Below are 13,105 nucleotides of genomic sequence, written 5' to 3'. Positions count from 1 at the left end.
GAATATTTACCTAAAATTAGAAAGTTCCCATTTTTGTTTTATTTTTACACTAGGAATAATGTACTTTCTCAGTCTATTGAAAGTGTACTCCTTTCCTAATAAACTTTATTATCATTTTCTCAAGAAGGAAGGAAAGAAATAAAAAAGAACAATGGAAAGGAGAGAGGATAAAGAAAGACAGAGAGAGAGACAGAAAGAGAGAAAGAGAAAGAAACAAAGAAAGAGAATGAAAGGAAGGAAGGAAGGAAGGAAGTAATAAAGAAAAAAAGGAAGAAACAAAGAAAGAAAGGAAGAAAGAAAGAGCAAGCAAGCAGGCCGGTAGACAGGAAGGAAGGGAACAAGGAACAAAAAATAAACAAAGAAAGAAAGAAGAACATAAAAAGCCACAAACCAGAATGCATGTACCTGTTTTAGAGATAACTCCATGTTCAAGATGGTTGTTGGGTGCTGAAAATAGAAGGTGAATGTCAATAAAGAAAATCATTAACAGGTGTGTTTATTATATACCAAAAACCACTGAAGTGAATCTGCTGGCTATCTTATTGGTACCTGGGGGTTATCCTTCACTTTTTCCTCCCAAATGTGTATTGATTCTTCCAGCTTATAATAACAATGAAAATAATCAAAGTCTTTTATTAGATAAAAATCTACCTACCTATGAGGAATCATTTTGCATTGAAAATTGTTTCCAGTTACTCACAGTTTTCTACTTGTTTTAAATCTGCTTAGCTTAACCACTTCCAAATAATTTAAACTAGCCTTGACAAGAACATCTCAATAATTTTTTTTTACTTTTTTCTGTTCTTACTTAGATCAGTAAGTGATTAAACAAAACACTTGCAAAAAGAGCCCAGTTAGAGAAGCTACAGTGAATGCTCCTTGGGAAGTACCACCAAAAAAAAAAAAGGAAGAAAAGTGAGAAAAGAGAACAAAGAATGACCTTTTCTAATTTTCAGTGTGGCAAACAATTCCCCTTTTGCGTTGCCCAACATCTATTGAATAAGGCTTGTCTTAACATGCTTCTGTGGTATTATAGCAAATTCATGTAAGCCTCTTGGTTCACCCTTCTGTTTGACATCACTTTTCCCATAGGAGCTACCCAAGGTTTTGTTTTGGTAGGGCCAGATAGCTGGTCTTGTTCTTATTAACTTCTTGACCACTATTATCATCACAATGTAAACAGGATCCAAGGGAACCCAGCATTTTAATTAACTTGAGCCTCTCCCAGTGGTGGGCTCTACTTACTCTCTTTTAAGGCAATAGATGTTTACCGTTAAATAGATTCTTAAAAAAATAACTCATTAAAAATGTAAGACAGGCACAACATACTTTCAAAAAGCTTTTCTAAGAAGTATAATTTTATTTCTGATATTTTTTTAGGAAATATTTTGAAAATTAAACTACCTTGAGGATCTACAAAGAATGCCTGAATTTGAATCTATTATTAAGAGCCAAAGACATCCTCCAAACCAAGAGAAATCTTCTAGATAAGCTATTTGGGGAAGATAAAAAGAATTTAAAAGTACATGAGAACTTACTATTATGTAATTCCCTGCTTTTAAAAATTTCTCTACCGAAAAGCTAGGATACTCATGATTTATTATACTCTTCTAGTTTGTTCTGTTTCAATTGGGGAAAGCTTGCAAATAAAACTTATAAAGTAGAAAAGCATATGGATAGTATGGGACTCCAGGCTTTCATTTAATGTGGCACTTTGTGTGACTGTACACTTAGAGAATGTAGTAATGAGAGGCAATCCCACGAGTATGGGTTGTGTCTACAGTGGAAAGTGGGTCCCATTTTTAGTAACTTATAAAACCCTTTCCAATGCCTAGAGAAAATGAAAATAGGGAAGCTAATTTCAAAGATTTCTCCAGGAAAAGTGATGATGTGTTGGGACAAATGTGCCCCATAGCAATGACTGACTACTCAGCCCCACTTTTCCTTCTGGAACTCTGTCTAGACGGGGTCTCACCTTGAACTTAGCCTCACTCTCCCTTCTGTAACTCTCTCTAGACTGAGTCTCACCTTGAATACCTGCAACTCTTCTAGTACCACCTCTTCCATATTCCACTTCTCCTTTGAAATGCTAACAACTTTTAGGACTGTTCCAATATCTGAAAAGGATAAAGTAAAACCAGAACTCATTATACTGTTGTTTATATGCAATATCTAGTTTAAGTCTATTTATAGAAATCTTTAAATTGCTCCCCTCATTTTTTCTCTGAAGGCTTTTCAAAATATCTACCTAAATGAAGGATGTAAGAAATGTTTTGCCGTTTTTAAATGATATTGATTTTTACCTAGTAATGTAGATATTCATAAAATGAATATTAAAAAATAGAAATTTAGAACATATTTGTTACAAAAATATATGCCTAATTTAAATATTGGTTAAAATAATAGGGCATAATGTATTTTTGATCTTATATAAAATATATTAAAATATATTTTAATGTATTTGGATAATATAGTAAAATTAGTAATAATGCATTTATCTTTCTGGAATATATATGCAATTCATTATATATTTAATCTGTCATATAAATTGAGAAATATGTTGTTTTATTAACATTAAACATGAACACATAATAATTAAAGCAATGTACATGGAAATGTCTTTTGGTAGATTCTATTTCTAAATCATTACCAATAAGCCAAACAATACCATTTTTTAAAAACAATTGTAATTCATCTTAAAAGGCAGAATACAAGGAAATAATGTCAAAACGAAACTAATCCTTAGAAATTATGTCTTAGGAAAATTAACATAGATTTACAGATTTATCAGTAGCACATAGCAGGAAAATAACCAAAAGAACACTTTAAGAAAATAAAATTGATTTATTTGTATTTAATTTATGCAAAATTGTTATACTTAATATTCTGAGTAATATGGTTAGATTTATAGAGAGTAACAATGTGGTTGGATTTATATATTTATCCTTATAAGGATATATATAGGAATATTCCTAATATATAGTAATGTACAAAATACCCTGGATTATTTAAGTTTGATTTTTCAGTCACCTGAGATGTATATTTAAAATGCATATTTCAATGCCATAATTATCTTAACATCACCATAATGTTCTCAGTGAAAGTTAGGTACTGCCACCTAGTGGCTTAATTGTATTTGCAGTAGTGAACTGTTAATGACAAATGAACTTGGGCAAATTAAATGTCAAACTCATGAGAATTACTAAGACTAATTATTTAAAGTTGTGACCCTTAAATATCTATTTTATAAATCCTGGGAGATCCCTTATTTATCTTGGTCTTGAACTAGTTCTCTGCAATATAATCATATTTAACAACTGGTCTTTGAAATTTATCTAGCATATGCTTGATAATAAACCTAACTTCTGCAAAACAATAAAATTATTTAAAAATTAAATAAACCTAATTTTGTTTCACATTTCAAAAAACATTTCCAATAAAATGACTTTTTCTAGAGACATTAAAAGACATTTTTCATTAATGTCTACTTCAATCCATTAGGTAGTGTCAATTATCTATATAATACTGTACCTTTGTTTAACAGTATCTGCTTTCTTTACTGTTAATAGTTTTTAAATATTAGAAAAGAACTTTAAACTTTCTCACATCTGGGAAACTAACAAAATAAATAATTTCTGTATGCATAATATATATGTGTATACATATGTTTATGTGTGTGTCTAAAATTGCTTCCTGTGATTTTACATACTAGCTACATAGCATCAATTGTGATTTTTTTTTTAAATAAGTTGTTATCTAGGCCATGGTGGCCTTGAACTCATGGTCTTCATTTTTCAATCTCCTGAATGCTGGGATTGCAAGTACCACCACCAGGTAAAACGTTAAAAATATATTAATTGTTTCATGGTCACTAAGTTAGCAGACCAAAGATAAATAAAATGGGGTCCAATAATGAGAGTCCACAAAATTCATTGTATGCACAAAATTCAAGACAATTAAAAATGATCTCCAAGTTTATTTAAAAGTCTTTATAAAGTCATGGGTTAACGTTTTCGAAAACTTATTTGGTGCCCTTTAAATCAGTGATTCTCAAAACCAGTGAAAGATGAAGTTCAAAAATAAACACTGTTTAGCCTCAATTGCTAAATGCTTGCTTCTACTCACTCAACACAAACACACACATACACACACACACACACACACCACCACCACCACCTAATCTATAGTCATCACATAGCAACCTTAATACACAAATATATTTTGAAAGCTCACATGTGAGATAAATATGGTTATTAATAGGACATTATAGTTTTTTTTAAGAAACACTGACAAGTGGCAGATAATAATTATTCATTTTGATTTGGACCAAGAAATATTTTTGAAGATTAGCTTTTGTTTAATGTGGTAATAATAAATTGCTTTGAAAGAAAGCTTAGTCTAGTTCAAGGCTCACCAGTTCCAAGAAACATTACATCGTACTGGCCGTCTTCTGCGATGACATGATCCACCACTATCTGCGTTAGTCTGTAGTCTACATTTATGCGCTTGAATGTTGGTGCTCCTGCTACTGGGTAGACTGCCTTATACATCACCGGGTGCCGCTTTATGAAACTGATAACATCATCTGGAAAGTCTCGGGTAGACTTAATCAGGGGGTCATAAGTCTTGCTTGGACACTAAAGAGAATGTAGACAAGAATAAAGATACTATGTACCTAAGAAACTTATGCTGACTGCCAAAGAAGTTTTCAAGTCAGATCATGGATGAGATGAAGAAACAGACAACAATCATTGTGGAATCAATGTGCAAGTTTAACAAATGCACCGTACTTACACTATGTTTAAAAATGCTTTTGTCCCTCAGAAATAGTCTAGGTTACATATTTTAAAGGTAGTTAATCATATTTCCTTGTGGAAATGTTTTCTTAGGGAAAACATTTTGATGATTACAGTTTCTAGTGAAAATACTTGAAATATTAGTTGAAACGATTGTTAAAAACATAAACATGAAGATTGTGAAAATATGTAGGAAGACCTTATTTTTAATTTCCTTTAAACAAAATAGAATTGCAGTTCAGTTCAAACCATTCTTCTTTGAAATAAAAAGGAACAAGTTAACAGCTCACCAAAGTTACTTTCAGAAGACTTTCAATAGTTTGAAATTATACCCACCTACATTTATTATAACTAGTGTGAAAATTATGCTGTGAACAATTCAACAGCTCTTTCCCCTAAAGGAGCTGTGAAGAAAGCCTCAGGGAATTTTCCACTTCTGTCTAAAATTGCCTCCTGTGACTGTACACCAGATACATAAATAGTTAGCATCATGTGCCCTCTGGTGGTAAGAATAAAAATTCAAATAAGTACAGAGTAAATAAATTTGATGTGCCTTTGTCCAGAAAGGCATTACTTTAAAATTTACCTTTCCTTTTCCACAGTAAACATATCCTTTCTCACTTTTAAAATATAATTTCTGTTTCAAAATATTGTTAGACCTAGGAAGTATTTCTATATATAATAACATTGTTGTCATTGACACATTTGAATTCTTAATGAACTAATGAATTGTTTTGCTATTGAAAGCCATAGTTAATTGGTGTATGCATAGTAAGAAAAAGAGTGACTTTAGAGAAACTGTATGAATGCATATAAAATATTTCCTTTGTCTTTTAGTTTTTAGATGAATTGGAACCAAGCTATTTACACTAGGGGCTAATTAGATCACACCAGTTCTGCAAAAACAAATCATACTTCTAAATGTTCTCAAGAGGGTCATTCAAAGACCCTGGAATTAGTGACAATATATAACCCTGACCCTAAATTTTTTCTCAACAAATTCATAATGGCTCATTGTGAATCAGAAGAAAAATCAAAGTTGTACTTGAAAAAATAAAGTCAAAGTTTTTTTTTCTAGTTTTTGATAGTATCTGGCTTTCACACACACAAAAAAATCTTGTATTCCTGCCATTTAAGAAATAGATCTCTTTTTTTCTAGTTATTTGTCCCAGGACTATGCCTAAGAGATTAGACATGTCCTACATCATTAGCCATTTGGTACTTATTTAGCAAATCCTTAACTGGAGGCTGGTCTATACACTGAAGCCTGTGTGTTCAATCATTGTTTCGAGCGCTTAGCCTTCAGCCAAGTGGAATCTGTCAACTTGATAATGGAAGGAACCCTATATTAAGTAGATTAAGCTCGGAGCTCAGATAATACAAAGCTCTTACCCAATTACAGGCTGCATGTTTTAGGCTTAGTCAAACCCCATTCATAGTAGGCTTATAGCTTATAATGCCTGTGGTTCAGTCTGGTTGGTCTATCATCAAAATCAAAGCAAAAGCAAGATTTTGCCTGCACTACATTTTTGAAAAAGCTCTCCAACTTAAGAGAAAATGTCTTTGGACTTTGTAGTAGCTAGAGTTTCAAAAGAAGCAGATTGTGCCTCTGAAGCTACATTTTTTTTTACAAACAAATAAATAATTAATTACATAGCTTAACATAAGTCAGTGCATCCCCCAAAATATAAATATTAAGCAAAAAACTAAATCAGACAGTTTTTTCATTGTTTGCCTCTGACAAAAAAAAAAGGCTCAGGTATAGTCACACACACACACACACACACACACACACAAATACATAAATAAAAAAGAAGAAGAAAAGGAAAAGATGGTTTCTATTCACTACCAGAAAATGATCTTGGAGAATACATTTTTCTAATAGCTTTTCCTCCCTGCCTGAGGCCAGAGTAGGGAGAGGGCCCTTCCCCTCTCCTGGCATGAGGGACCTCTCTCCACATCACTGTGTGTGCACAAATGCAAGTGTTCAAGACAGAACAGTATGAGCCAAATACTGTTCTTTTAGTACACTCCATCTGGGAGGACTTTTGCTTTGACACCATATATCTAGGCAGCATACAGACTTACCAATAACTCCAGAGGTCAAGCAACATGTTAAGGTAAAAGAACAGTAGGAAAGAGGAAACCCAAAAAAAGTGTTCAGAAATTTCATCCACTATTTCTAGAAAAGTTCTCTGTCATACCTACCCATTCAGATATTAAAAATTCAAATGAGCATATATGTATATCCTTTTATTTTCTAGCTATAATGTATTCCCCTTGACTATCTCCTACAGAGCCTTTTATTTCTGCCCATATTTCTGGCATTTGCCTATTTCCTACCACTTGTACTCAGGTGAGTGGAGAAAAGAACTATGACTTTACCAACTGTTTTGAAGAAATACTAATGCAAATTAAGATTTGAGAGGAGAATAAGGGAGGGGGGGTAATAAACAGAATGAAAATGTTTTAGCCACACTTTCAAATGCCAGTATCTTGCTGGAAACATTAACACCATCTCCAGAGCTGAAGAGAAAAGAAGAAGCTGCCTGGATAGACTCTGAGATGAAAGGGTAAAGCCACAGCCACAAGCCCTGCTCAGCGCCTGTCTGCATGGCGGGCTGCACAGCTGGCTAGGTGTGAGCCTGTTATGCTTGGCAGATCCGAGTGTTTGTGTAGGGCCTTGAGGAGTGCAGAGGGAAGCAATGGATAAGAAGAGAAGAAAAATGGGTTTTATCCAGTGAGAGAACTTTGCCCCTTGGCAAGGCACCAGACAGCTGTTAAAAGTTTTCTCCCTCTGCTGCTGCGGGCTGTTCTCTACAGGTCGCAGTTCCCTTTTAAACAGATCAGAGGAATGACAGATGGGAGGGAAGCGAAGCCCAAGGAAAGACTGACCGAAGCTTTCACCTCCAACAATTGGGGAAAGTAATTAATGATACGTAAATTTAGCATGTGAAAATGCAAACTTAGAAAATGCTACTTTCGTTTTCTGATGAATCTAAGTCTCAGCCTTTAAGAAGAAAACCCTAAGCCGGGCGCCAGTGGCTGATGCCTGTAATCCTTGCTATTCAGGGGGCTGAGATCTAAGGATCGCGGTTCAAAGCCAGCCCGGGCAAAAAGTCCGTGAAACTCTTGTCTCGAAAAAACCTCCAGAAAACTGGAGGTAGCGCTGTAGCTCAAGTGGCAGAGCGCTCCCGTGAGCTGAACAGCTCTGGGACAGCGTCAAACCCAGAGTTCAAGCCCCACCACCAACAACAACAAAAGAAGAAAACATATTTTATATATCAGAGATAGAAAAATTAGACATGAAAGGAGAGTAGTCAATCTCTCTCTTTCTCTTTTTCTTTTTCTCTCTTCCTCTCTCTTCCTCCCTCTTCTTCTCTCTCCTTTCTTGTTCTTTTAATCTTCTACGGGAACAATTTTTCCTACTATTCTTTTCATTTTTTTGTATTCACATATATTAATTGTACAAGGAAATTTCATTATGACATTTCCATATGCATACAATGTACTCTAGCCAGATCCAGACCTCAATCTCTTTCTTTTTCCCTTCTTACTACAAGTCCAATGGTTTCTTATCGAAACTTATTTTCTTATATGCATATTCACCCTCATTCATCCTCTCTGTTCACCCTCACCTGACCATTGGTACCCAAACCTACCAGAACCGATTTTATTTTTCCTCCATTCATTTTAAAGGATATATTCTTTATACAAGGGAGTCCACTGTGGTATTGCACAGCTCACGTACTTTAAGTCAATTTCCGCTATTGCTTTTACTTTATCTTTTCTACACCCATATTGACCAACAATTTTCAGTGATTTCGGAATTCTCTTTTGTGCAACAAAATTATGAACCAATCTCATGTAAGGCTAGGTGATGTCCTGAGGTTATTATTATTATTATTATTTAATTTCTAGAGCATCAAGCAGGTGTGCCTGGACTCAGGGCTTGTCAGTGGTAGATGATCATGATAAGGCAGACTTGCTAGCAGACCTAGAATCAAAAGAATGGTACGATTTCTCAATGTCTCTTACAGCATTAGAAAGGGTAGTTGTTTGTAACAGCACATTCACAAGTAACGCTGGAAAGTCATGATTTCAAGGCCCATCAGGGACATACAGCAAGTTCCTGGCAAGTCTGGGTTGCATAGCAAGCATTTGTTTCTAGGGAGATTAAAAAGGTCTAAAAATTTGGTGGGAAATAAACATTAGCTACACATATACTAATAGTCTAAATTTTGTTGGTTTTCGATCTCATAGCAAAACAACCAAAAGAAGAAAAAAAAAGAAGAAGAAAAGGACATAGATGAAAAAAGAATAACAAGCCCCAGTATAAATGGAGGAAATTGTAATATTTATATTTTCAGATTTTCTCTACAGGAAAATCCCATGAGAGGAGTTGCAGATGACAAAGTGTCCTATTTAGAGAATGTCTTGAAATGCTTTAGAAAGGAGCATATTCCATGTTGAGAGTTAGATACTTGCTGAGTTTAGTATGGTGGCTCACACTTGTAATCCTATCTACTTGGCAGCGTGAAATAGCTGGGCTCTAAGTTCAAGGTAAATCTATGCACAACAAAGTTTTGGAGACCCCTTCTCAAGGAAGAGCTAGACAAGGCAGGAAGTTAGACCCTCATCTCAGCAATAACAAAAGGAGTAGAGCTGGAGGAGTTTAAGAATAAGAATGCCTACTTAGTAAACACAGGACTTTGAGTTAGAAACCTCTAGACTGGAAGCATGCATGAGGCCCTGGGTTCGATTCCTCAGCATCACATAAGCAGAAAAAGCTGGAAGTGGCGCTGTGGCTCAAGTGGTAGAGCACTAGCCTTGAGCTGAAGAGCTGAGGGACAGCGCCCAGGCCAAGAGCACTCAGGTCCCATGACCGACCCCAAAAAATAAAATAAATAAATAGATAAAAAAAAAAACCTCTAAGTCACCAAAAAAGAAAAAAAAATGCCTAAATGTTATTTATAGTACACTATTTATATAGTACACTATTAAATTATATGACTGACTCACTGTTATACTAATATGCCTTTTGGAATAAAAAAAAAGATCTGAACTCCTAAAATAGAATTAAGGAATAAAAGAAAGGAAATGTTTGTTTGAGGAATATTTCAGATATAATATGCTTTATAGAACATTTTGATGTTCTTAATAAATACGTATAAAACATATTTAAGTTTTGTTGAACCAGTTCTACATTACATTTTAATATATGTTTCTTCTTTTTTCTAACTAACATGACATATGATCGTCAGAATAAACCATAGAAGGGCAATGAAGAGAAAAAACAAGAGCTTGGCCCAATGATTTTTGTTATTTTTGTGTGACTTAAAGCTTCTTTGCACAGATAAAAAGAACATGTCACCAAAGAAAACTGTAAAGTAAGGAAACTATTTAGACAATAGGCATTAGTATATGGGTATTCACACATATGCACACACACACACACATATACATCAAGAAGAAAGGTGTACTCATATGGTAGGAAATACATAAGAGGCAGAGCTGGTGTGAGATGTGTTTTGGGCCTGTCATACTGCATTCCTTTTACTGGGTCATAGCATTCTAGCAGATTATTAACTCCGGCCTTACTTGAAGTTGTTGTCCACATCTGATTTATACCACTCTTTTTGGAATATTTCACCTCACTTGCAACTTCATATTCCAACCCCTCAAATATTCAGTTTGGACACCAGAGGGCAGACAAATCACTTAAGTGAAGGAATTCCAGATTACAAACTTGTGACTTTCCAGGATCATTCACATAGCAGTGTAGAGTGATTGTTGTTCAAAGAAAATATAGCATCCAGCATGCCAAACACAAAACAAAACAAAGGTAGAAATGCTATTTTATCTGTAGTGTTTAGCTGATGTCAGATTATATCCTACTGTGTAAAACATAAGAAATATGCAGCTTTGAGTGGTTTAAAACAAGTACAGATAAGAGAGGATGTCAGGAGAAAATGTAAAACCACATAAAGTTGCTTTAGGTAAAGTGCAGTCTACTACCCTGCATGTTAAGAAATGGAAAGACATTAGAGACCATGAAGAAGAGGGCAGGAAGACCCATCAGAATACTCTAAACCTCTTTTCCACTTTGCTATTTCTGGCAATATGATATTGGGAAAGTGATTCAATTGTTCTGGGCATCACATTCCTCCTGTGCAAAATAAGGGTGAATTATGTGGTTTCTATCATCCACCCCAGTTCTTACATTCTCAAATTTTACAAGGGCAGTCACTCGATATACTGTGAAAAATAAATCCAATGATTTTATGAGTGTAGTAATTTAAAATGGTGAAGTTCATTTAGGCAAAGCAAATTTAGTAACAGAGTTTTCATATCTGATATATAATGTTCCTAACTTTAACATTTATATTTCAAATAAATAGAGTAATTTAGAAACACAGAAAAATAGCATGACAAGCAAGTGAAAGGTTTTGTGATTGCTTCAGTTTTCTGCTTTTTGGTTTTGTGAGACACAGTCTTACTGTGTAGATCAGGCTGGCTTCAAACTGAGGCCTTCAGCCTCAGCCTTCTGCCTGCTTACATTAGAGATTTGTGGCACCATTCCTGCCTCTAAATTATTTCAAAAGGACTAAAAAATTGAGCACGTAAAGACTTTATATAATCTCTCTGTTCTTTTACATATTTTCAAATTTGGTTAAAGTGATTTTTGAATAGCTAATATCAGAATACTTGACATAAATTAGTTATTTTCTCTTTGAAAATAAAATCAGCTGGGCGCTGGTGGCCAACTCCTATAATTCTAGCTACTCAGCAGGCTGAGATCTGAGGATCGTAGTTGAAAGCCACCTGGGCAAGAAAAGCTTTGAAACTCTTTATCTCCAATAAACTACTAGAAAACCACAAGTGGCACTGTGGCTCAAGTGGTAGAGCACTAGCCTTGAGCTGAAGAGCTGAAGGACAGCGCCCAGGCCCAGAGTTCAAGCCCCACAACCAACAAAAAAAAAAAAAAGAAAAGAAACATCACCCACTGACATTTGTGTTTTCTGTTTGCTTTTCTCTTTCATTTTTCTTTCTTTTTTTCATCATTACTGCTATATCATACAGGTGGCTGGTACTCAGGAGTTTCATGTAAAATGTGTTTTCTTTGAGAATGCTGTAGTGCAAGATAGCTCCTTCAGGCAGGAACTGGGAAGGATAACAGCCAGTCCTCTCTGTAGCACTCCAGACCTACAGTGTCCCTAAAAACAATGTCATCTGAAAGCACTCATCTAAAATTATTTTCACAATCATTTTCAACTTTTAAGTATCAGAGTACTGAATTTCTGTCTGTGTACACAAAAGATTTGCTTTAATTAATTTAGATAGTCTTAACCCTGAATGATATATTTCTCCTATAAATACCCAGATGAGTAAGGCAATTAAAATTGTAAAGATATGAATTAAAATTAAGATCTCAAGTAGATATTATCATCCTTCGGTTTACTAAAGCATTGTTCTTAGCAGCAATGATAGAGAATAGCTAAATGTGCCAGGACAGATGAATGAATAAAATAGTGGGCAACAGACACACTCACATGCACACTCACACATACTTACATAAACATGCACAGAAAACAGGCAATTCTATTCAGTACAAGGGAATTAACCATGAGAACATTATGCTAAAAGAGGTAAACCTTTCATAGAAAGACAAAATCTGCATGATTCAACTTATATAAACTTAACTTATGAAATATCACTGTAATAGTCACAAGGTTAGAGGCAAAATGGAGAGTTACTATTCAACATGCAAAAAGTCTCAATTTAGGATGGTAAGGGGAAACAAAGGAGGAGGCAACAATGCTTGATAAGAAATGTACTCATTACCTTGCTGATGTAATTGTAACCCCTCTGTACAGTATTTTCACAATAAAAAACTTATTAATAAAAAATCTCAATTTACTAAGTTCTACAGATGTATCACATGGTACCTGTATAACATAGTACCTATATTAAGCAAAAATGTAGTATATACTTTATCATTTGAAATGACAGATTATTTTTAACTATATTTATCACCACAAGATCAGAGAACATACCCAGACCCTGAGTTCAGAACCCTAATAATCAGCAGAAAGAGAGAGAGAGAGAGAAAGAGAGAGGTATATTTAAATAGGAATTCCTTCATATTTGGGCCCAAAATATCACTGAAATAAATTTAGAATAAGGAATTATAAAAGAATATTTTCCAAGATAATACATTAATTTACATAAAAAAGAATGTGGAAAATCAGGAAAGTAGAGTACCAGCTATTTTCTCCATAAAAGGAATCTATGAAAAGGTAGAATTT

At 34.4% G+C, this 13,105-nt stretch overlaps 1 protein-coding gene across 1 annotated transcript in view; it reads right to left on the bottom strand.

Annotated features, from left to right (window-relative positions):
* Positions 1-13,105, bottom strand: part of Sema3d (semaphorin 3D) — a 173,791-nt gene that overhangs the window by 21,869 nt on the left and 138,817 nt on the right. Inside the window, exons 12-14 of the mRNA XM_042684634.1 lie at positions 4,415-4,637; positions 2,029-2,117; positions 406-447 (exon numbers count right to left, since the gene is read on the bottom strand). Of these exons, the coding sequence (XP_042540568.1) occupies positions 406-447; positions 2,029-2,117; positions 4,415-4,637 (354 nt within the window). The remainder of the gene's footprint in view (positions 1-405; positions 448-2,028; positions 2,118-4,414; positions 4,638-13,105) is intronic.

Source organism: Dipodomys spectabilis, unplaced genomic scaffold (assembly GCF_019054845.1).
Source record: "Dipodomys spectabilis isolate Male_0828 unplaced genomic scaffold, ASM1905484v1 ptg000089l, whole genome shotgun sequence".
Taxonomy (NCBI): domain Eukaryota; kingdom Metazoa; phylum Chordata; class Mammalia; order Rodentia; family Heteromyidae; genus Dipodomys; species Dipodomys spectabilis.
Note: the sequence above shows the minus strand (reverse complement) of the source record. Positions and strands in the feature narration are given on the sequence as shown.